Consider the following 22,404-nt stretch of genomic DNA (forward strand, 5'->3'; position numbering starts at 1 on the left):
CTGTGACAAGTCGAAGATTGGTTACTGGGTGACTAGAATGAAATGGCCCATGACTCCATTTCAGAACCCGTGTACATGTGCACAGTGGGCCTTCATTGAGAGCCATACTACTACAAGAAATATTATAGAGCACACCATTGACATCCTCAAGCAATGCTTCTGCTGTATTGACCACTCAGCTAAGTGAGTATTCAGATGTATGTAGAATGTAGATTACAATCTTAAGGCCATTATAAGGGATCCACCCTTTCCACTACCTATTAGGTGAGAAGCCTCTGCATCCTTGGTGACTTCAACCTCTGTGCCAACTCATCATGCTGTCTCTCCACTGAGTTCACTACTCTGATATCATTCCTTAATTTCTCCCTCCATGTAAACTCCCAAAGCCATGTTTACAGCTGTCCCCTTGACCTCGGGTCCTGTCCAGTTGGGCCTGGGCATCCATGAGACACAGTGGGCCATCAGCAGCAGCAGAATTGTATGCAGCCACAATCTGTAACCTCATGGCCCAGCATATACCCCACTCTACCATTACCATCAAGCTGTGGGATCAGCCCTGGTTTGATGAAGAGTACAGGAGGGCATGCTGACAGCAGCACCAGGCATGCCTAAAAATGAGGTGTGAACCTGCTGAAGCTACAACACAGGACTGCTTGCATGCCAAACAATGTAAGCAGCATGCAATAGACAGAGCTAAGCAATCCCAGAACCAATGGATCAGATCTGAGTTTTGCTGGACAATTAAACAACTTAACTGGAGGAGAAGGCTGCACAAAACCCCGTCCTCAATGATGGGTGAGCCCAATGTATCAGTGCTAAAGACAAGGCAGAAACATTTGCACCCATTTTCAGCTAGAAATGCCAAGTGGATGGTTCATCTTGGCTGCCTCCTGCGGTCCCCAGCATCACAGATACCAGTATTCAGCAAATTTGATTCACTCCACCTGGTATCAAGAAATGGCTGAAGGGACTGGGCACTGCAAAGGCTATGGACCCTGACAACATTTTGGCAATAGTACTGAAGACTTGTGCTCCAGAACTAGCTGTGCCCCTAACCAAGCTGTTCCAGTACACTTACAACACTGCATCTACCAACATTGTGGAAAATTGTTCAGATATGACCTGTATGCAAAAAGCAGGACAACCCACCCCGGCCAATTGTCCACCAGTCAGTCTACCCTCGATCGTTAGAGTGATGGAAGGAGTTATCAACTGTGCTATCAAGCGGCACTTACTCAGAAACAGTCTTCTCACTGACACTCAGTTTGGGTACCACCAGGGCCACTCGGCTCCTGACCTCATTACAGCCTTGGTCCAAACATGCATGAAAGAGTTGAACTCGAAAGGTGGGCTGAGGGTGACTGCACTTGGCATCAAGTCCGCATTTAACTGAGTGTGGCGTCAAGGAGCCCTAGCAAAACTAGGGTCAATGGGAATCAGGGCTAAACTGTCCACTGGTTGGAGTCATACCTAGCAGAAAGGAAGCTGGTTGTAGCTGTTGGAGGCCAATCATCTCAGTCCCAGGACATCACTGCATGAGTTCCTCAGGGTGGGACAACAGTCAGGCTTGGGCTGATAAGTGGCAAGTTACATTTAGGCACCCAAATGCCAAGCAACTACCATCTCTAACAAGAGCAAATCCAACCATCTCTCCTTGACATTCAATGGCATTACCATTGCTGAATCCCCCACTGTCAACATCCTGGGGGGTTACCATTGATCACTTTCTCTTCGTTGTCGCTAGGTCAAAATCCTGTAACTCCCCAGCAGTACTGTGGGTGTGCCTACACTAGATATACTCCAGTGGTTCAAGAAGGCAGCTCCCCATCACCTCCTTGAGGGCAATTATGGATAGCCAATAAATGTTGGTCTAGCCAGCGATGCCCACATCCTGTGTAAGAAGTATAGAAAAAATCCTCAGGCGTGCCCTGTGCCTCCATGTATAAATTCCCTTTTTGGTCTCTAATCAGCCTCACTCCTCCTTTTATCACCATCTTATTATTTATATTCTTCTAGAAACTCTTGTATGTTCACAGCCAGTAGGTTCTTATACTCTCACTTTGCTTCTTTTTTCTTTTTCAATTCCCCTCTGAACCTTCGATATTGAGCCTGATTCTCAATTGTATTATCCACTTAACATCTATCATATGCGCCCTTTCTCTGCTTCTTACACTGTTACACTCTATCTCGTTTGTCATCCAGGGAGCTCTGGATTTGTTTGCCCAATGTTTTCCCTGTCCTGGAACTATACCTTGACTGTACCCAAATTATCTCTTCTTTAAAGGCGCCTATTGTTCAGTTATAGTTTTGCTTGTCAAACTTTGCTTCCAATTTATCTGGGCCAGATCCATTCTCACCCCATTGAAGTTGGCTGTCCTCCAATTAATTATTCTTACTCTTGACTGGTTCTTGTCCTTTTCCGTAGCCAACCTAAACCTTATGATACAATGACCACTATCCCTAAATGTTACCCTACTGACATTTGACTCATTTTCCCCAACTCATTCCCAAGAACCAGGTCCAGCAATGCCTCCATTCCCGTTGGACTGGAAACATACTGATATGGAAAATTCCCCTGAACAAACTCTAAGAACTCTTGCCCCTCACTGCCCCTTACACTACTATCCCTGTCCATATTCTGACAAACAAAAGTATTCCAGTATAACTACCCTTTAATTCTTTGTAATTTCCTCACAAATTTGTTCCTCTACATCTTTCCCACTAGTTGGTAGCCTACAGCCTACACTGAATAAGGTATTTGTACCTCTTTGTTTCTTAGCTCTAGCTAAACATTCTGCCCTTGACCCCTCTGGAAAATCCTCCCTTCAGCACTGCAATGTTATCCTTATTCAATTCTGCCATCCCTCCTCCTTTCCTTCCTTCCCATCTTTCCTGAATATTGTGTATCCTGGAATATTTAATACACAGTCCAGCCCTTTTTTGAATCTTTCTCCCTCCAGTGATAGTGCTATTGATGGTAAACGTAAATCACAGCTTTTGCCACCATACCATTCTGACTGGATAGACTAATCTCAGTTATCACGTTACATTTGAACAATTGTGCATCCATGTAAAGTTGCCCATGTGTAGTTGCAATGTTGTGTTATTGCTGAGAAACTGGACTGAACGTGCATCTTGCAAATTATTATGTAAAATTTTAATTTTTGGGCATCAATCTCAAAACCTATACTCAATACTGTAGGGAGCAATGGGTTTGTATTAAAATTATCTGGACAATCAGCAACTCTTGTTCTTATCAAATACTGAAGACAAGTCATCATAGAGACTGGGTGATCTTTGTCTTGGACACATATTTCTATATCCGCTGTCTCTAGCCACCAAGGTGCTACAGAAAATCCAAGCAAATGTGATTCTTCTAATCCCTTAATAAAAACAGAATATGCTACAAATACCTAGATAACTTTGTTTCTCTTTCTCTCTCAATAGAAGTTAACATTGCAGGTTGATAACCTTTCATCAGAACTGGAAAAAGTTAAGTTGTTAGTTGAATTGCTTCATGATAATGGTATCTCACCAAGAGTTTCAGCATTAAAATACATGGAATGGCTGAAAGTTGCTGTGGTTGTGTGATATATATACCCACTAAACTTGGCCAAAATATTAGGGAATGTCCTTTCTAGAGTAAGTAAGTTTCTGATGTGTTATGATCCAGTTAGGGACCAGTAACTTTTTGTTTCTAGTAGACAAAGTTTGAAATTCCAGGTACTTAGTAAGAGAATAAAGTCACAAGATTCCACTTTTTAAAACAAACAAAATAAACTTTAGCAAAGTAAAGCAATCTATAATATCTATCGTATTCTCTAACATTCAAAATTAACATGAGCTAAATATGAATTAGCAGGCAAACTGTGGTCAGACACACCACATTGCACATTAAATGGCAGCTGCGACAAAGATGGATGCTATGGATTTCTTAGAAGCCTGCCCAGATGTCAGTGACCATTGTGAGTCACAAAATCTCATTAAAATTCAGTTTCCCTCACAAGGGATTTCAATTTTCATTTTTGAAGATCCAACCTCTGAATTCCCTCAAAATCCGCTTTGACTCAGACTGCCTCAATGCTCATCTCAGTCTCTTCTCATTTAGTCTTAAGCCTTAATACTTCACAGTCTTATAGACTGTGTTCCACTGGATTTACAAAGCTGCACTGCCGCCTCAATAACCAGCAAAACTCCAGCTCATTCACGGACATAAGCTTAACTAAGCTGGCACTGCCTTGGGTTTTTCAGGACTTGAGTATCCTGGCTGAAGTGAGCTATAAATGGTTCCCAGGGGTCCTGAGCCTCAACTGTCTCCAACACTGAACCAGCAACCTTCCGACACCTTCTCAGCTCCCAGAACTTTTCTGTGAGTTAAAAAACACATGAGAACAAACTGCAACTCTCAGCTGCACCGAATGGCTTCCAGTGCTTTCCTGAGCCCTAACAGCCTGGAGCCTGCTAATAGCAGCACCTTTTCAATATGGAGCCTCTTCCCCTGCTGCAGAACACTCATCAATTGAAACCAGAGCCTTCTTAAGCTCCTCCCATCTCTATGACGACATAACGTTTCAGGATTCACTGAATGCTTTTAAATTAATATAGCTCTAACTCCCAAAACAAAACATCTCTCTGTACTGCACTTCTTCTCAAGCAGTGTAGACATCAGATCTCCAGTTCTCCAGCTAAGTAAGCTCACCTGCTGTTTTATGGCTCCCATCTCTTCTATTCTGACCCTATTAAACAAACACAGGTAACCTCCTGAACTGCCAATTTCTTTTAGGTGTTCTGGTAATCTCTCGCCCAGCATTTTAGTTACCTTACCTGCACAACAACAATCTTTCCAGAATTAAATATTACCTCTCATATATGTTAACATGAAACATGAGCTAGATATTCATCACAGACAGTATGATAAGACAGTGTTAGTTTTCACATGTGCACTGACAGCACCCAGCATTACATAGCCACGACCTCTCCCAATCCCTCCACTGTTGCTAAATTATCAGACTGCTTATCCAAAATCCAAACTGGATGAGCAGAAATTTCTTCCAATTAAATTTTGGAAAGACCAAAGCCATTGTCTTCAGACCTTACCAGAAACCCTGTTCCTTAATTACTGACTTTATCCCTCTCCCTGGCAACAGTCTGAGGCTGAAACAGACTATTTTCAACCTTGGTGTCATATTTGATCCTGAGATGAACCTCCAACCACACATCACGCCATCACTTAGACTACCTTTTTCCACCTCAGTAACATTGCCTGACTTTACCCCTGCCTCAGCTCATATGCTGTGAAAACCCCTTTCCATGCTTTTGTCACCTCGAGTCTTGATTATTCGAGTGGACTCCTGGCTGGTCTCCCACACTCTACCCTCCATAAACTTGAGTCCATCCAAAACATTGACTGTGTCCTTAGTTGCGTCAGGCCCCATTCACCCATCACCCCTGTATTCCCTGGCCACCATTGGTTCCTGCAACAACTTGATTTTAAAATTCTCATTCTTGTTTTTAAATTCCTCAAATGCCTCATCCTGTCTATCTCTGTAACCTTCCTCAGCTCAACAACCCTCTGAGATATTTGCATTCGTCTGTCTGGTGGCCATACTGTCAGCTGTGTAGACCCCAAGCTCGGGAATTCCCTCACTAAGCCTTTCCACCTCTCTACCTCTCTTTCCTCCTTTTAGAGTGCTCCTTAAAACCTACCTCATTGACTAATGGCCATCTGTCCTAAGGGTTCGGGGCCCAATTTTGTTTTGTAACGTTTCTGTGAAGCGCCATGGGAAATTTTATTACTTTAAAAGCAGTATATAAATGCAAGTGGTTGATATTAATTACTGCCAATCAACCCATCTGATGCTAAAAGTCAACGTTTACAGGTATGGAGTCTCATTCCTTCAGATTGTAGTTATTGTTGGGGATTTCAAATATCATTTTTGTTTTTCTTCGTCTTTGTCTCTTATCTCTAAAACCCAGCATTTCCCTTTATTGATCTTTCTGTATCTGATTTGGCATTGAATTAAATATTCTAATCGCTGGTTCCTAGGAGACTGCCCATTGATGATTCTTCAGTCTGATTGATTAACAAAATATCAATTTGTTTCCCCTGCTCAAAAATCACAGAGTGCTTTGCCGCTTTGGCTCTCTAATTTTCAATAAGTTTGAGTGCAAAAACCCGTAACAAGCCTGTTTCCCAAGTGCAAGTTTAGTGAATGGTCAGCATTATTTGTTTATCCTAGGTCTTTTGAGCTTTTTAGCTCTTGTGAACTCATTTATCATCGAAGTCAGCACCCTTTGTTGCTCTGGCTTCATTTTGCAAAGGTTAGTGACAGTCAGGCATAAGTCACTATCTGATAGACGAAGTAGTGAAAACAAACTCGGGTTTTGTGTTAGAGTGTATTGCATTTTTTATTTTGGATAAGACTTCGCAACATGACTTTGATAAAATTCCTCATGCCTATTGCCAAGAAGTAAGTACAATTCTAAAAGGGGTGCAGGAGCAGAGGAGCTTGGGTGTAAATGTGCATAAGTCATAAGACCATAAGATGTAGGAGCAGAAGAAGGCCATTCAGCCCATTGAGTGTGCTCTGTCATTCAATTAAATCATAGCTGATCTGATAACCCTCAACTCCACTTTCCTGCCTTTTCCCCATAAGCTTTGATTAAAAATTTGTCCGTCTCAGCCTTGAATATACTTAACGACCCAGCCTCTACAGCCCTCTGAGGTAAATAATTCCAAAGATTCACTAGCCTCTGAGAGAAGAAATTACTCCTCATCTCTGCTTTAAATGATAAGGGGACCAAAATTGTTCACAATATTCTAGTTGTGGTCTAACTAGTGCCTTGTATAGTTTTAGCAAGACTTCCCTATTTTTATACTCCATTCCTTTTGAAATAAAGGCCAACATTCCATTTGCCTTCCCTATTACCTGTTGAACTTGTATGTTAGCTTTTTGGGATTCATGCACAAGGACTCCCAAATCCCTCTGTGCTGCAGCCTTCTGCAGTCTTTCTCCATTTAAATAATATTCAGCTCCTCTACTCTTCCTGCCAAAGCGCATAACCTCATATTTTCCCACATTATATTCCATCTGCAAGGAATAGAAGTTGGTTATAGAAGGTAGTAGGACAGGTTGACAGAGTGGTTAATAAAGCATACAGCATACTTGGCTTTATTAGTAGGGGAATAGAGTACAAAAGCAAGGAGGTTATGGTAAACTTGTGTAGAATACGGCTTGGTCTCAACTGGAGTTTTGCGTCCAGTTTTCGGCACCACTTGCATCTACCCGACGATGAGGAAAATTGCCCAGGTATATCCTGTCCACAAAGAGCATAACAAATCTAATCTGGCCAATTACCATTGACAATGCTATCAAGCAGAATTTACTCAGCAATAGCTTACTCAACGATGCTCAATTTGGGTTCTGCCAGAGTCACTCCGTTCCAGACCCCATTACAGCTTTAGTCTCAACACGAAATAAGGAGGTGAGGTGGGAGTGATTGCTGTTGACGTCAAGATGGCATTTGACTGAATGTGGCACCAAGGGACCCTAGAAAAATTGAAGTCAATGGTAATCAGGAAAAAAACTCTCCACTGGTTGGAATCATACTGAGCATGGCTGTCCAAGGCCAATCATCTCAGCCCCAGGAGTTCCTCAGTATAGTGTCCTAGGCCCAACTGCCTTCTGCTGCTTCATCAACGACCTTCGCTCCATCATAAAGTCAGAAGTGTGGATATTTGCTGATGATTGCAAAGTGTTTAGTACCGTTCGCAACTCCTCAGATGCTGAAGCAGTCTGTGGCTGCATGCAGCAAAACCTGGACAAAATTCATTCTTGGGTTGGTAAGTGGCAAGTAACATTCACGCCACACAAGTGCCAGGCAATGACCACCTCCAACAAGAAAGAAAATAACCATCTCCCGCTTGATGTTCAGTGACATTACCATTGCTGAATTTCCCACCGTCAAATCTTGGGAGTTACCATTGACCAGAAACTGAACTGGGCTACTCATATAAATACTGATGACACAGGTCAGAGTCTAGGAATTCTGTGGTGAATAATTTGTCTCTTGACTCCCCAAAACCTGTCCTCCATTTACAAGGTACAAGTCAAGCATGTAATGGAAAACCCTCCACCTGCTTAGATGAGTGTAGCTCCAACAACATTCAAGAAGCTCAAATCCCTCCAGGACATTCTTCACCAGTGGCAGCAGCATATATCATATACAAGATGCACAGCAGCAACTCTCCAAGCCTTCTTTTGACAGCACCTTCCAAACCCATGACCCCTACCACCTAGAAGGACAAAAGCAGCCAATGCATGGAAACGCCACCACCTGCAATTTTCCCTCCAAGCTGTATACCATTCTGACTTGGAAATATATTGCTGTTCCTTCACTGTTGCTGGGTGAAAATCCTGGAACTTCCTTCCGAACAGCACTGTAGGTATACTTGCAAGAATTGGACTGCAGCGGTTCAAGAAGGCAGCTCCACAACCTTCTCAAGGACAGTTGGGGATGGGTCTTTCCAGCGATGTCTGGATCCCATGAACGAGTTTTTTTAAAAAAAAACTCCAAAGTGTACTGTGTTCTAGTATTTTTGAGCATATCTGAAAACAACCAAACAGTTTTGGTTATGGTCCTCATCAAAACTTTAATGAGACTAGAGTAGTGGACATGAAAACTCGACTCAACAGCACTAATTGATGTGTCAATTGAAGAACAAGATTGAATATCTACGTGCCTATAGAAGCAGATGATGTATAGAACACAGTTAATCCATTGCTGGTAAGTCTGTGGAATGTACTTATTTAGATTTGGAAATATGGTTTGTAATTGAGATGAAAAGAGCTGTGAATGCTGGATGTCTGAAATAGAAATGGAAAATGCTAGACATTAACAGGCTGTGAATTAGTTTCTGGAAGAAAAAGATAGTTTAATGTTTTGGGTGTGACCCATCATTATATTCTAAATGACAGTGCACTTCGGAGTGCCTTACAATATAGTCACAAACCTAAGGGTAGAGATGCCCCATTTAAAAATGTGTGGCCTTGAAATTCTACCATGGGATGTTACTATGTTAACACTTCACGTGCTTGTTTAAATTTTCTCTCTCCATTCATTCAGTCAAGCCGTTTACTCATTTCAAATAAATGAAAGTCTGAAATAAAAACAGAAAATGCTAGAAGTGCACTCCAAGTCATTCAAATAAGTAAAAGCTCCTGCTATATGGAAATTCAGGTGAATATTAAGCATTTGTATCCTTATGTACTGTGGTATAATTTCAAGGTCAGAATGATTTTGTTACCCTTAGAGATTAATTTGTTCATATGTTTACATCAGAATTTTTAAAAGGTAGGTATCTACTTGTGTAGCAATTGCTTAATTTGGGTATTGCAATTTAACTTGCAGTTTGTAGGAAATATCATTGCTTTTGCATTAGTTGTTGTCCCAAGGGGTTGCTTGCAAAGAATCTGGATCAAGAGTAATCCTCAGGCAAAATGGTACAGAGCAATCACAATGAGTCAAACTCGGATGACATGAAATTCTCATTATGTTAAAGTCCTCAGCCGTTCCTGTCATTTGTCCACTATTGTGAAACACAAAGTGAACTTCTTGGAACAGTTTGACAAACAGGCATCCTCTCAGCAAGGATGAGGATGAGAACGGCTGCCTATCCCAACATTGAAGAAGCTCTGCTAATGTGGTTCGAGGCAGCCCGAGCAAAGAACATTCCCATTTCTGGTCCAATTCTGCAAGAAAGGGGAGTTGCCCTGGCAAAGAAGCTTGGCCAGATGGAGTTCAGCTGCAGCAACGGATGCCTGAACTGACTCAAGACAAGGCACAGCATTAAAGGTGAAACATGTAATGGTGGAAAGCAAAGCAAGAAACATGTCACTGCTGTGGTCTGTGTCAACATGGATAGCACCAAAATATTGCAGCCTTTTGTGATAGGAAAGTCCAAGAAGCCACATTGCTTTGAGAATGTCAGGACACTACCCACACAGTACTAGACTAACAAAACTGCCTGGATGACCTGCAGCATTTTTCAGGCATGGATCAAGAAAGTGGACAAAACATATCAATGACAGAAAAGGAAGATTGTCATCATTACAGATAACAGATGCCCTGCGCACCCTGACATAGCTGGTCTGAAGAAGATGAAACTGTTTTCTTGGCCCCCCAACACTGGCCATCTCCATCCAAGGGATCAGGGATGACTAGGAACCTGAAACTCACTACTGACAGCAGCTGATCTCTCAGGTCATCGAGATTATCGATAAGAAGCAGGAATTTAACCCAACTATACCAGAAAACATTTTCATGAAGGGAAATGGGGACAGAAGCCACAATTGCCAACCGCTTCCACCACGCTGGATTCAAACATGTTACGACTGCACAAGCTGTCAAGAACATGGATGAACAGGGTGAGACCAATCAACCTGATGACGAGGTAGATCTTGCTCTCCTTCAGGACACTGGCATGGAAATTCCAGCAGAGATAACCATGAAAATTTACGGGGAAGTGGGTAATGCCATACAATGCATGATGGAACTGACAGATGATGCTAGCATAGATGCAAACGAGGAGGCCTATGTGTAGAGTGGGAGTGTGGGTGTCAGGATAACCCTGAAGAGTCTGATGAACGCCGGCCTGCTTGTCCGCCAGTTTCCCTAGCCGAGGCCATAGAGATGCTCCAGGATTTCGCACTGCAGCACAAAAATACCAAAAACATCTTTGACTGCATTGAAGACACGGACTGCATCGTGCACGTCTGAAAACAACATGCTAAGTAGAAAAGGAATACGGAGTCTTTCCAGAACTAACTCCTGGCCTTTTTCAATGCAAAACCCCTGCCTTTTGCAAGTCAGGCCATTATAAGGTGGGAACAAATTAAATACAGATCTTTTAACATGTTTATTGCTTTTGTGTTTTCATTTGGCATTTGAATCTGTTGTTTTGAGCATAGACCGGGTTTATAGGCATACTGGGTTACATAGAGACACATTCATGTGAGAATGGGACCTCCTCAGCTATTGCAAAGCTGTGCCTATCACATATTTGGAGGGGTATCCCCTGGGATTGAACTCATCGAGAGTTTACAGTATTAGAGATAACTAGACAAGTGAGTATGATGTGTTTGTCATTTTGGAGTCATTGGATTGTAACTTCAGATCTCCTGGGCTTCGTATTGGGGATGGGGGCCTGCATTGGGAAGTATCCAAAAAATGCAATTTAAATCGTAAAGTTCTAACTGAATAGCACCAGTAGATACCCAGAAAAGATTGGCAGGGTTAAAAGCACTTCTTCTAACTTCTGGGTTACTATCGTAGAGACCCAGACCACCACCATCCCCTGCCATGGGCCTCCCTCCCACCACCTGACTACCCCCTTCACCCATGGAACTCCCCCAAACCCTGATATCAGGGACCGATCTCTCATGCCCCCACCTCCAGGCATGACCCAAGGCCTGACACCCACACCCCCAACCTACACATAGGCCCGACCCAACCGCCCACATGCTTGGGCCAATCCTGACCTCTGGCTGTGTGTACCTGCCCCCTGCAACCTCTGGCTGGCCTGTTCCCTCACCCCAGCCCCTGGTGCGCACCCCCTGACCTCTGGCTGGCCTGCCCCTGTCCCCCTGACCTCTGGTTGGCCTTTTCCTTCCCCCCTCTGACCTCTGGCACGCCCCCTGACCTCTGGCTGGCCTGCCCCTGCTCCTCCCCACCCCACCCCACCTCTGGTTGGCCTTTTCGTCCCCCCTCTGACCGGCCTGCTCCTCCCAACTCTGGCCCCCCCGCCCCGAACCCACCTTAGACACTTATCTTCTTCTTGGTCTGTCAAGGACCTTTAAATTTCAATGGATCTTTAAACTTAACTGGTTTGGGGCTAGTGTTGTAAAAAAAATATACGTGGCCTCCTTCACTTCAATGATGCTGGGCCCCGGGGATGCAATGCTCTGTCTGGATCTCACCCAGCCTGAGTTGGAAAGTAGGATGAGATAAGATCAAAATAAAATTGATGGAGGTAATTGGGCACAAAGTGGCAATCTGATGCTGATTGCCACTCTGCAGAAGTTAAGTATGCTTATAATCCATTTTAAATTCCAGTGTGCACATTTATGGTGTAAGCTGTAAGTGCAAACTTGATCATTTGTAATTATATCCCCTTAATACAGATCCTCCACAGGCAGTGGGGGTAGTTACATAGAATATGGAAATGAAAATTTAGAATGGAAAAGCTAACTGGAGCATATAAACATAAAAAATTGGTAGAAGTTCCTACAGTTGTAAGATTTTTAATATAGGTAGATAATTCAGATACATTCACAGAAAAAATTTAAGGTACATTGTGCAGAAATTGGATTTTAATTGAACTGTCATTTATTTTAGACATTGTTCATTGTGGTTTTAGGCTGGAGATGAATTCTGTTGGGATATGACACATATCTTGAATTTAGTACAACCACACTTGGGATCTGGGATTTCTTTTTTTTATTTTTGTCAGATGGATCATGTAAAATAATTGAAAAATATGTGAGAATTTTATTTTTGTAGCTTTGTCTGTTACACTGATGCGACATTACTTTTATAAAGATAATTACATGTTGTATGGCTGAACTGCCCAGATTTAGTAATAAGTAGCTAGTGTCACTGTTGTACTATCACAGACTGAATATAAGTGACTATTTTGTGAATTGAGTTCTTTCTGTGCAGGACATGTAGAAAATGAAGAACAATACACACAAGCACTAGAGAAATTTGGCGGTAACTGTGTCTGCCGTGATGATCCTGATCTGGGTACAGCTTTTCTGAAGTTTGCTGTCTTCACTAAAGAGTTAACTGCACTTTTCAAAAATCAGGTAAGGCTGTAAACTTCAATCTCTGTGCATCTGAATTCTTGACAGACTGGCTCGACGGTTACAATTATGCATATAAAAAATTATGAGGCAAGTGCTAGCCCCAGCTGCTCTGTCTTTTTACCACTATGAAACTGACCAACGTATATATCTTCCAGACTGGAGTGACCAGCCGACCTCGACACAAAATCAGTGTTGAATACTACTTTGGTATTGAGGTCAAATAGTGATCTCTGCTTGGAAATTTCTGTTTATATCTCTTTGTATTCTTACTGGCACAGCTGACACTATCTAATCCAGGAAGAAACAATTTTATATTGCAACCTTTGATAACCAGATTGTGGAATTAAATCTTCCAGTGACAGAGATCTGGAAATAATTTTCTAGCATTGAAAGCTGTATCCACCAATTAACAAATCATGACTAAATACCAAATGATGGACAACATCAAGTTTTCTAGGTGTAAGGCAGACACACAGTGTCCAAGTAGATTATCTCCTTTCAATTGAGCATGTTGTATTTGCTGATCAAAATGTAGTCTCCTCTACATTGGGGAGATCAAACATAGATTAGATGAGCACTTTGCAGAACACTTCCATTCAGTTGGCAAGCATGACCCCCAGTTTCTAGTTGACCATTATTTTTATTTGCCCCTTGTTCCCACTCTGACCTTTCTGTGCTCAACTTCTTCCAGTGAAACTAAACATAAGCTTATGGTACAGCACCTCAACTTTCGAATGGCCGCTTTACAGTCTCCTGGTCTCAATACTGAATTCAACAATTTTAGGGCATAACTTCCGTCCCCATTGTGTTTCCTTTCTTTTGCAGGTTTTGTCTTTTCTCCCTTGATTCTCCTGGTTTTCTGCTTTTTGGTAGCAGCTGTTCATCATTCTGCCATACTTTCTTTAGACACATGTTTTGTTTCGTGTCCCACTGCCATACCCTTTGGCCCTGCACCATGAACCCTTGTATCATTTAATCTCTCTGTTGCCTTCCACTCTATCACAGACCTTCCTCTTCAGTTTAGAAAGTGCCGCCATTTATGTATTCGGAGGCAGCACTTGATGTTTCACCAGGAATTATGTTAGCAGCACTCCACACATGCCTCATTAAACACACAGTAAATAAGGCTTAGTATTTCACCAAGAATTGATATCTTTCCAAAGTAAACTGCAAACTCAGTTCATAAACTTACTGATGTGGAGCCCTAGATTATTTCTAAATATTGTGTTAGAAAATAGAGAGAGTTTAAGTAAGCTATATGTGTATTTGGGTGTGTTAGGAATATGGTATATCTTTAAGTTAAGCTTAATTTGTATTTCTTTATTTGTGGATTAGAAGGATGAAACCTGAGTTTTAGTTTCACATTAAAGGATGCCTGCATTTTAAGGAGATTTTATGACTTTCAAAGGGGAGTTAAAACAAACCAAGTAGAAAAAGCTGTGCTGTTGCCTTGCAACAGAAGTCCAGAGAGGGAGGACACACACACACACACACACACACACACAGAAAACGAAAGCGGTTTGAGTTCAGTTGGTCAGTGTGCTCTAAAATTGAAAGTTGTTGTCAGCAGAAATAGCATAGGAGAGGAAAGATAGCAAGTCCCAAAATAATGTTGGAAGCTAGCTGCCAGGAGAAGCAGGACATGGGAGAGGGAACTGCAGGGAGCAGGTTCCAAAAACTAAAGAAGAAAGTCCTCAAAACCAGGGAGCGGAACAGGAGAAAGTCCCAAGGAAACCTTCTAGTCAAAGGAAGAAAAGGAGGCTGGAAAAGGTCCTGTTAAGTGAGGTTAAGAGTGAGGAGCAGAGCAGCCAAAATTAGAAGAGAGAGCAAGTGACTCTGGAAGACATAGACATTATAGGCCAGTTAAGGCACAAGGGAGTTTGGCAAGGTTGGGTGGTATTTATTTTAATGCAAGGAATCTGACGAATAAGGCAGATGAGTCGAGGGCACAAATTAACACATGGCAGTATGATGTCATTGCCATCACAGAGACATGGTTGAGAGAGGGGCAGGATTGGCAGCTCAATATTCTAGGATATAGGGTCTTCAGGCGAGACAGAGAAGGAGGTAAAAGAAGAGGGGGTATCGCAATATTGATCAAGGAATCTTAGAAGGCTCCTCAAATGAAGCCGTATGGGTAGAACTGAAAAACAAAAAAGGAGCAATCACATTGGGAGCCTATAGTACACTCCCAGCAAACAGTCACAGAGAAATAGAAGATCAGATATGTAGGCAAATTTCAGAGAAGTGCAAAAATAATAGTGGGGGATTTCAACTTCCCCAGCATTAACTGGATTAGCCATAGTGTGATAGGTTTAGAGGGAGCGGAATTCTTAACATGCATTCAGGAGAGCTTTTTAAGCCAGTACATGGAAGGTCCTACAAGAGAGGGGGCAGTCCTGGACTTAATTTTAGGGAATGAAGCTGGGCAAATGGTAGAGGTATCAGTGGGGGAGCATTTTGCAGATAGTGATCATAACTCCGTTAGATTCAAGGGCTGTTATGGAAAAGGACAAGAATGGGCCAGAAATCAGAGTTCTAAATTGAGGGAAGGCCGATTTTAATAAGATCAGATGTGATTTGGCCAGAGTGGACTGGGAGCAGCTATTTTTAGGTAAATCTGCATCAGAGCAGTGGGATTCATTCAAGAAGGAAAAAGGGAGAGTACAGTGCCAACATATTCCAGTAAAGACAAAGGGTGCAACCAACAAATCCAGGGAACCCTGGATGTTGAGGGATATACAGGATTGGATAAAGAGAAAAAGGGAGGCTTATGGCAGATACCGAGGGCTCAAAACAGCAGAAGCCATGGAGGAGTATACAATGAATAGGGGGGAATTTAAAAAAGAAATTAGGAGAGCAAAAAGGGGGCATGAAAAAACATTGGTAGGTAAAATAAAGGAAAATCCAAAGTTATTTTACAAGTACATTAAGAGTAAGAGGATAACTGGGGAAAGAGTAGGGCCCATTAAGGACCATAGTGGAGCCGGAAGACATGGGTAGGGTTCTAAATGAATACTTTGTGTTTGTGTTCACAAGTGAGAGGGACGACATGGATATGGAATCAGGCAGAGGGACTGTGATATAATTAAACAAATCAGCATAGAACGGGAGGAGGTTCTAAGTGGTCTGGCAGACTTAAAAGTAGATAAATCTCCAGGCCTGGATGAAATGTATCCCAGGCTGTTGAGTGAGGCAAGGGAGGAGATAGCAGGGGTGCAGGCAATAATTTTCAATACCTCTCTGGCTACAGCAGAGGGCTGGAGGACAGCCAACGTGGTACTGTTATTCAAGAAGGGAGAAAGGGATAAACCAGGGAACTACAGGCCATTCAGTCTAACCTCAGTGGTGGGGAAACTATTGGAAGCAATTCTGAGGGACAGAATTAATCTACACTTGGAGAGGCAGGGAATAATCAACGACAGTCAGCATGGCTTTATTAAGGGGAGGTCATGCCTGACTAATTTGATTGCATTTTTTGAAGAGGTGACCAGGTGTGTAGGTGAGGGCAATAAATTTGACGTAGTCTACTTGGACTCCAGCAAGGCTTTTGATAAGGTCCCACATGGGAGACTGATAATGAAGGTAAGAACCTATGGGATCCAAGGCAATTTGGCAAATTGGATCCAGAATTGGCTGAGTGTCAGGAAGCCGAGGGTGAAGGTTGAGGGGTGTTTTTGTGACTCGATGCCTGTGGCCAGTGGGGTTCCACAGGGATCGGTGTTAGGTCCCTTGCTGTTTGTGGTATATATAAATGATTTAGACTTGAACGTAGGAGAGTTGATCAGTAAGTTCGCGGATGACATGAAAATTGGTGGGGTGGTAAATCATGAGGAGGCTAGCCTTAAGTTACAGGAGGTTATAAACAGGCTGGTCAGATGGGCTGATCAGTGGCAAATGGAATTTAATCTGGATAAGTGTGAGGTGATGCACTGGGGCAGGACACACAAAGCACGGGAATACACAATGAATGGTAAGACCCTGGGAAGTACCTAGGATCAGAGGGGCCTTGGTGCATGTGTACTGGTCCCTTAAGGTAGCGGGACAGGTAGCTAAGGTGGTTAAGAAGGTATATGGGATACTTGCCTCTATTAGCTGAGGCATAGAATATAAGAGCAGGGAAGTTATGCTGGAACTGTATAAAATGCTGGTTAGGCCACAGCTAGAGCATTATGTGCAGTTCTGGAATCTGCATTATAGGAAGGATGTGATTGCACTGGAGAGAATGCAGAGGAGATTTACCAGGATGTTGCCTGGGCTGGAGAGTTTTAGTTATGAGGAGATATTGGATAGACTGAGGTTATTTTCCATGGAGCAGAGGAGATTGAGGGGGGACATGATTGAAGTGTATAAAATTATGAGGGGCATAGATAGGGTAGACAGGAAGGAACTTTTCCCCTTGGTGGAGGGATCAATAACCAGGGGGCATAGATTTAAAGTAAGGGGCAGGAGGTTTAGAGGGGATGTGAGGAAGAATTTTTTCACCCAGAGGGTGGTGGGAGTCTGGAATTCACTGCCTGAAAGGGTGGTAGAGGCAGAAACACTCATAACATTTAAGTATTTGGACGTGCACTTGTGATGCCATGGCATACAAGGCTATGGGTCTAGTGCTGGAAAATGGGATTAGAACAGTTAGGTACTTGACCGGCGCAGACTTGATCGGCTGAAGGGCTTTTTCAGTGCTGTAGACCTCTGACTCTAAAGGCTCCAAGCTTAGAGGGAGAAGCTGCAGGACGCAGATTTAATAAAATAAAAGCTTGCGAGAAGCCAGAAGATCCAAGGTGATGACTGAAGTTCTGTAACTCCTTACTATGGACATGTGAAGCAGTGCTGCTCTGTAGGCATGGCTGAGCATTTGAGAGACTGCGTAGAAGGAAGCTTGAATGCATGTGGCGAACTAGGGGAGAGGGACATTGGAGGGAGAGTTTGAAACCCTGGAGGTAGACCCTTGCAGAAGACACTGAGAGAAAGTGTTGTTTCCAAAGCGAGTTCTTCAAGAGTAGAGATTGGAAACCCTCATGTGAAAGATGGAGTTCAATGAGACCAGTTGGCTCACAGCGTGACAAGCGTCCGGGGGGAGTTGGAGAGATCATAGCATCTGTATGGAGTGGCATCTGTCCTTTGATTTCAGAGTGTGGTGTATCTGACCACAGATTGTCTATTGGTTTACATGGACTGTGAACATTAGGGTATAAAGATAGCTTTTGTAACTTGTGTTATCCTTACAAATCTGTCTATGTCTGTAAAGGTATAGTTGTGGATGAAGGAGTATAGTATAATAGTTCATCTTTTCCCATTTAATAAATATTTTATTCTTTTGTTAAAACTTCATCAGCTGACTTCTGTGACTGTTCAGTAGCCAGTCTCCATGTATCTAAACAAAAATTAAAAGATAAGATCTGTCAAGCCGGGTTCCACCGTGGCGTACGAGTTGTCCAGGAGTAACATCAACTGAATCATAACAATGTGTAAATAAGTGGATTAGATGTTTTTAAGAAATGATTTTCTTGGTTTTCCCTTTGCCTCAGTGCTGGACAGGAACCTGTTGAGGCTCAGGCACAGCAGAATTTCCTGCCACAGTCCTGTAACATGGCCGGAATGCATCCTTGTCAGCAGGAACCAGAAGGCCTCCAGGTGTCAGAAACTGCTGTGCTGCGCAACGAGATGTCAGGCACTTAGCTGTGTGAATTTTTTTTAGCTTGTTTCTGGGTCTCTTAGTGTAAACTGTATGCCATTTCTAGGGACACCCCTGTTTCTAGGTGCCCAGGACAATAAGTGCAGCAAAAAGATACAGAAGGCTGTATGCCCACATTATGTATGTATGTTGCTTTTTAACTCTTTGACTTGGAATATAATGCAAGTGTATGCATGATGGAGAGAAAACAAACCTTTTTGCACACCAAACATTTGTAAATTATAAGTACAATTTACATAATTCAGATTGTTGAAATAGAAAAGATGACCCTCTTCCCTGAAAGGATCTATCTGAAACCAGTCCTTTTTTCTCTAATATGAATCGGTTTGTTATGAAATCCACACAATTATTTTGATCCACAGTTTTTAGCATTCACCTCTCATCAAATGCTTAAGCCCACCACTTCCAAATGCTTTCAATAATTGAAAAAGTACTAACGGGGACAAACATGTTTCAAATTATTGCTGTGCAAATCTTTCCTAGGAAGCTACATTATCCTTTTAAATTGCGAATGTCAAGTAATACATCCAAAATGGTTCATTAATATGGCTGTATTATGCAACTTCTGAGGCTTTGTGCATTCTGAGGTGTTTGCAGGGATTTTCTATAATGGCAGTATACAGGAAGTACTTGCTGGCAACTGCTATAATTGTAGCATTTAACATCTGATATTTATCATCACAGATTCAGAATATGAACAATATCATCACTTTTCCTCTGGACAGCCTACTGAAAGGAGATCTAAAAGGAGTTAAAGGGGTAAGAATTTAGTATCTTTATTTTGTAGTTCTCTTTATCAAACAAAAAGCTCCTAATTGCTTCCAGCTTGCAGATTTGTGAATAGTATATGATTTTTTTAAACAGTCCCATGTAGCAAAGATCGAGGGGACTATGAATCAAAAGACCAGTCAGAATGCAAGTTTTGTTTTCCACAATGTTGCTTTTACACAATGTGCAGAATATTACAAAAAAAACCCTCAAGAATCAGTAAATGTTTGCCCTGGAGCTGCAGGATCTTGAATTGCCCCGTTTCCTAACTTACACACAATTACATAGAATTGTACACCATAGAAACATGCCTGCATCCATGTTTATGCTCTGCATGAACCTCCTCCCATCTAAGTTCATCTTCCCTTATCAACGTATCACAGGAACATAGTAACAGGAGTAGGTTGTTCAGCCCTTGAACCCATTCTGTTATTCATTGAGATCATGGCTGATCTGCATCCAAATTTCATCCATCCCCCTGGGCTCCATATCCCTTAATATACTCGGCCAACAAAATCTATAAATCTTGGATTTAAGATTAATTGAGCTAGCATTTTCTGCTTTTTGTGGGAGAAATTTCCATACTTTACCACTCTATGTGAAGGATTATTTCTCAGATTCTCTCCTGAATTACCTGATTCTAATTTTAAGGTTATGTCCCCTTTTCCTGGACTACCCCAGCAGAAGTGTTTTTTTTTCTGCATCTACCCTAATTTCTTTCAAGATATGAAAAAAAGCTCAATCAAATCACCCCTTGATATTTGATATCCTTCTAGTCCTTTCTCCCTCAGTTACTTATCCAATTTTCCCATAAATGCATCTATGCTAACCACTTCAGCATGTCTATCTGGTATTGGGTTCCACACTCTCAACTTTCCCTTGAATTCCTGAAATAGGCATGCATTTTTAACCATAATTTACTCATTGCTTCTCGAATATTAGTGAGGTAATGTATAGCAAGGTTTAAATGGTGCTTTCTGCTGCATTTTCAATTTCAATTTTCCAATTTCAGTTTCACTTTATTGCCCATACTGAAATTCATCTTGAGTACATTGCTTGTTCATTTAAAAAATTACATAAATGAATGACAACATTAAAAGAAAGAAAATTGCGTTATCAAGAGGTCTAACTTTAATTAATATATTTATTTAAAACTATTCCAATGCATTAAAATAATCAGTCAATGAGCCCTACCCTGAGTGTGTATTTTCATCCTTGCATCAAACCCCTGTTAAAAGCCCTTATACAGAAGGGCGCAGACAAGTTCAAGAACAGATCTGACTGCGGTCTGAGGGATTGTAGCCTTTTCCCTGAACACAACCAGTCGTAACACTGAAACAATAGGTGTTTCTTAGTGTTCATGACACTTTAAGGTACCACACATAAGGCTACTTAATAAGATAAGAGCCCATGGTGTTGGGGTAGTATGAACATGACTAGAGGACTGACTAACTAATAGAAGACAGAGTTGGGATATGGGAGGGCATTTTCAGGATGGCAGCCTGTAACTAGTGGAGTACTACAGGGATCAGTGCTGGGGCCACAATTATTTACAATATATATTAATGACTTGGATGAGGGAAATGAATGTACTATCGCCAAGTTTGCAGATGACACAAAAATAGGTGCGAAGGAAATTGGTGAGGATGACACAAAATGTCTACAGAGGGATATCGACAGGTTAAGTGAGTGGGCAAAGACATGGCAGATGGAATATAATGTGAGAAGGTGTGAGGTTATGCACTTTGGCAGGAAGAATAGAGGAGCTGAATATTATTTAAATGGAGAAAGACTGAAGAAAACTGCAGCACAGAGAGATTTGGGGGCCCTCGTGCATGAATCCCAAAAAGCTAGCATACAAGTTCAGCAGGTAATAGGTAAGGCAAATGGAATGTTGGCCTTTATTTCAAAGGGAATGGAGTATAAAAATAGGGAAGTCTTGCTAAAATTATACAGGGCACTAGTTAGACCACACCTAGAATACTGTGAACAGCTTTGGTCCCCTTATCTAAGAAAAGATATACTGGCAATTGAGGGAGTCCAGAGAAGGTTCACTAGTTGTACTCGGGGTTGGAGGGGTTTTCTTATGAGGAGAGGTTGAGTTGGTTGGGCCGGTACTCATTGGAGTTTAGAAGAATGAGAGGTGACCTTATTGAAACATATAAAATTCTTAGGGGGCTTGACAGGGTAGATGCTGAAAGATTGTTTCCCCTTGTGGGAGAGTCTAGGACCAGGGAGCATAATCTCAGAGTAATTGGGGGGTGCCCACTTGAAACAGAGATGAGGAGGAATTTCTTGTCTCAGAGGGTAGTCAATCTGTAGAATTCTTTACCTCAGAGGGCTGTAGAGGCTGGGTCGTTAAGAATATACAAGGCCAAGTTAGACATTTTTAATCAGTAAGGGAATCAAAGATTATGGGGAGAAGGCAGGAAAGTGGAGTTGAGGATTATCAGAGCAGCCATGATCTCATTGAATGGCGGAGCAGACTCGATGGGCTGAATGGCCTCCTTCTGCTCCTGCGTTTTATGGTCTTTACTTTCGTCAAGAGCAGATGTGGCCAAGAAAGATCTGCTCATCAAATAACCTTCCTGCCTGGTTCAATAATTGCTGTACTCCTAAAGTGTCTGCTTTCCTAAGACAACAGTACCAAGGGCAACATCCAAAAAGGATAGCATTCTCAACTACAGCAGTTTAAAATAGTTTCATGATTATAGCTGATAAAAGAGATTTCTAAGCTTTTCACCTGGTACTCATCAGGACATTCTCAAGAATACCAAAATAAAGGGGAAAACAACAATTTATACTGTCTGTGAAGAGAGTGTTGATTGGCAAATGGCGTTGCCATTAAGAATGCAGCACTCATAACTGCCAAGCATTGTTTGAAATTTAAACCAGGCAGCTTGACCCTGATTGATCAATGCATTTCCCTGAGGAATGAGTCAGCGAATGGCTATCACTTATTTTGTTTAACTGAAACAGGCACAATGTATGTATATATTATTTCTGTCTGCAAAGAACAGGGCCCTGTGTATTAATATATGTAACTTCCAGTACATGCAAATGCGCCACATTGTG

General features: G+C 42.0%; 1 protein-coding gene across 1 annotated transcript in view; it reads left to right on the forward strand.

Moving 5' to 3' along the window:
* asap2a (ArfGAP with SH3 domain, ankyrin repeat and PH domain 2a) overlaps positions 1 to 22,404 on the forward strand; it is a 207,759-nt gene that overhangs the window by 94,721 nt on the left and 90,634 nt on the right. The window contains exons 3-4 of the mRNA XM_041188015.1: positions 12,721 to 12,866; positions 19,246 to 19,320. Of these exons, the coding sequence (XP_041043949.1) occupies positions 12,721 to 12,866; positions 19,246 to 19,320 (221 nt within the window). The remainder of the gene's footprint in view (positions 1 to 12,720; positions 12,867 to 19,245; positions 19,321 to 22,404) is intronic.

This window comes from Carcharodon carcharias, chromosome 5, assembly GCF_017639515.1.
Source record: "Carcharodon carcharias isolate sCarCar2 chromosome 5, sCarCar2.pri, whole genome shotgun sequence".
NCBI classification, from domain to species: domain Eukaryota; kingdom Metazoa; phylum Chordata; class Chondrichthyes; order Lamniformes; family Lamnidae; genus Carcharodon; species Carcharodon carcharias.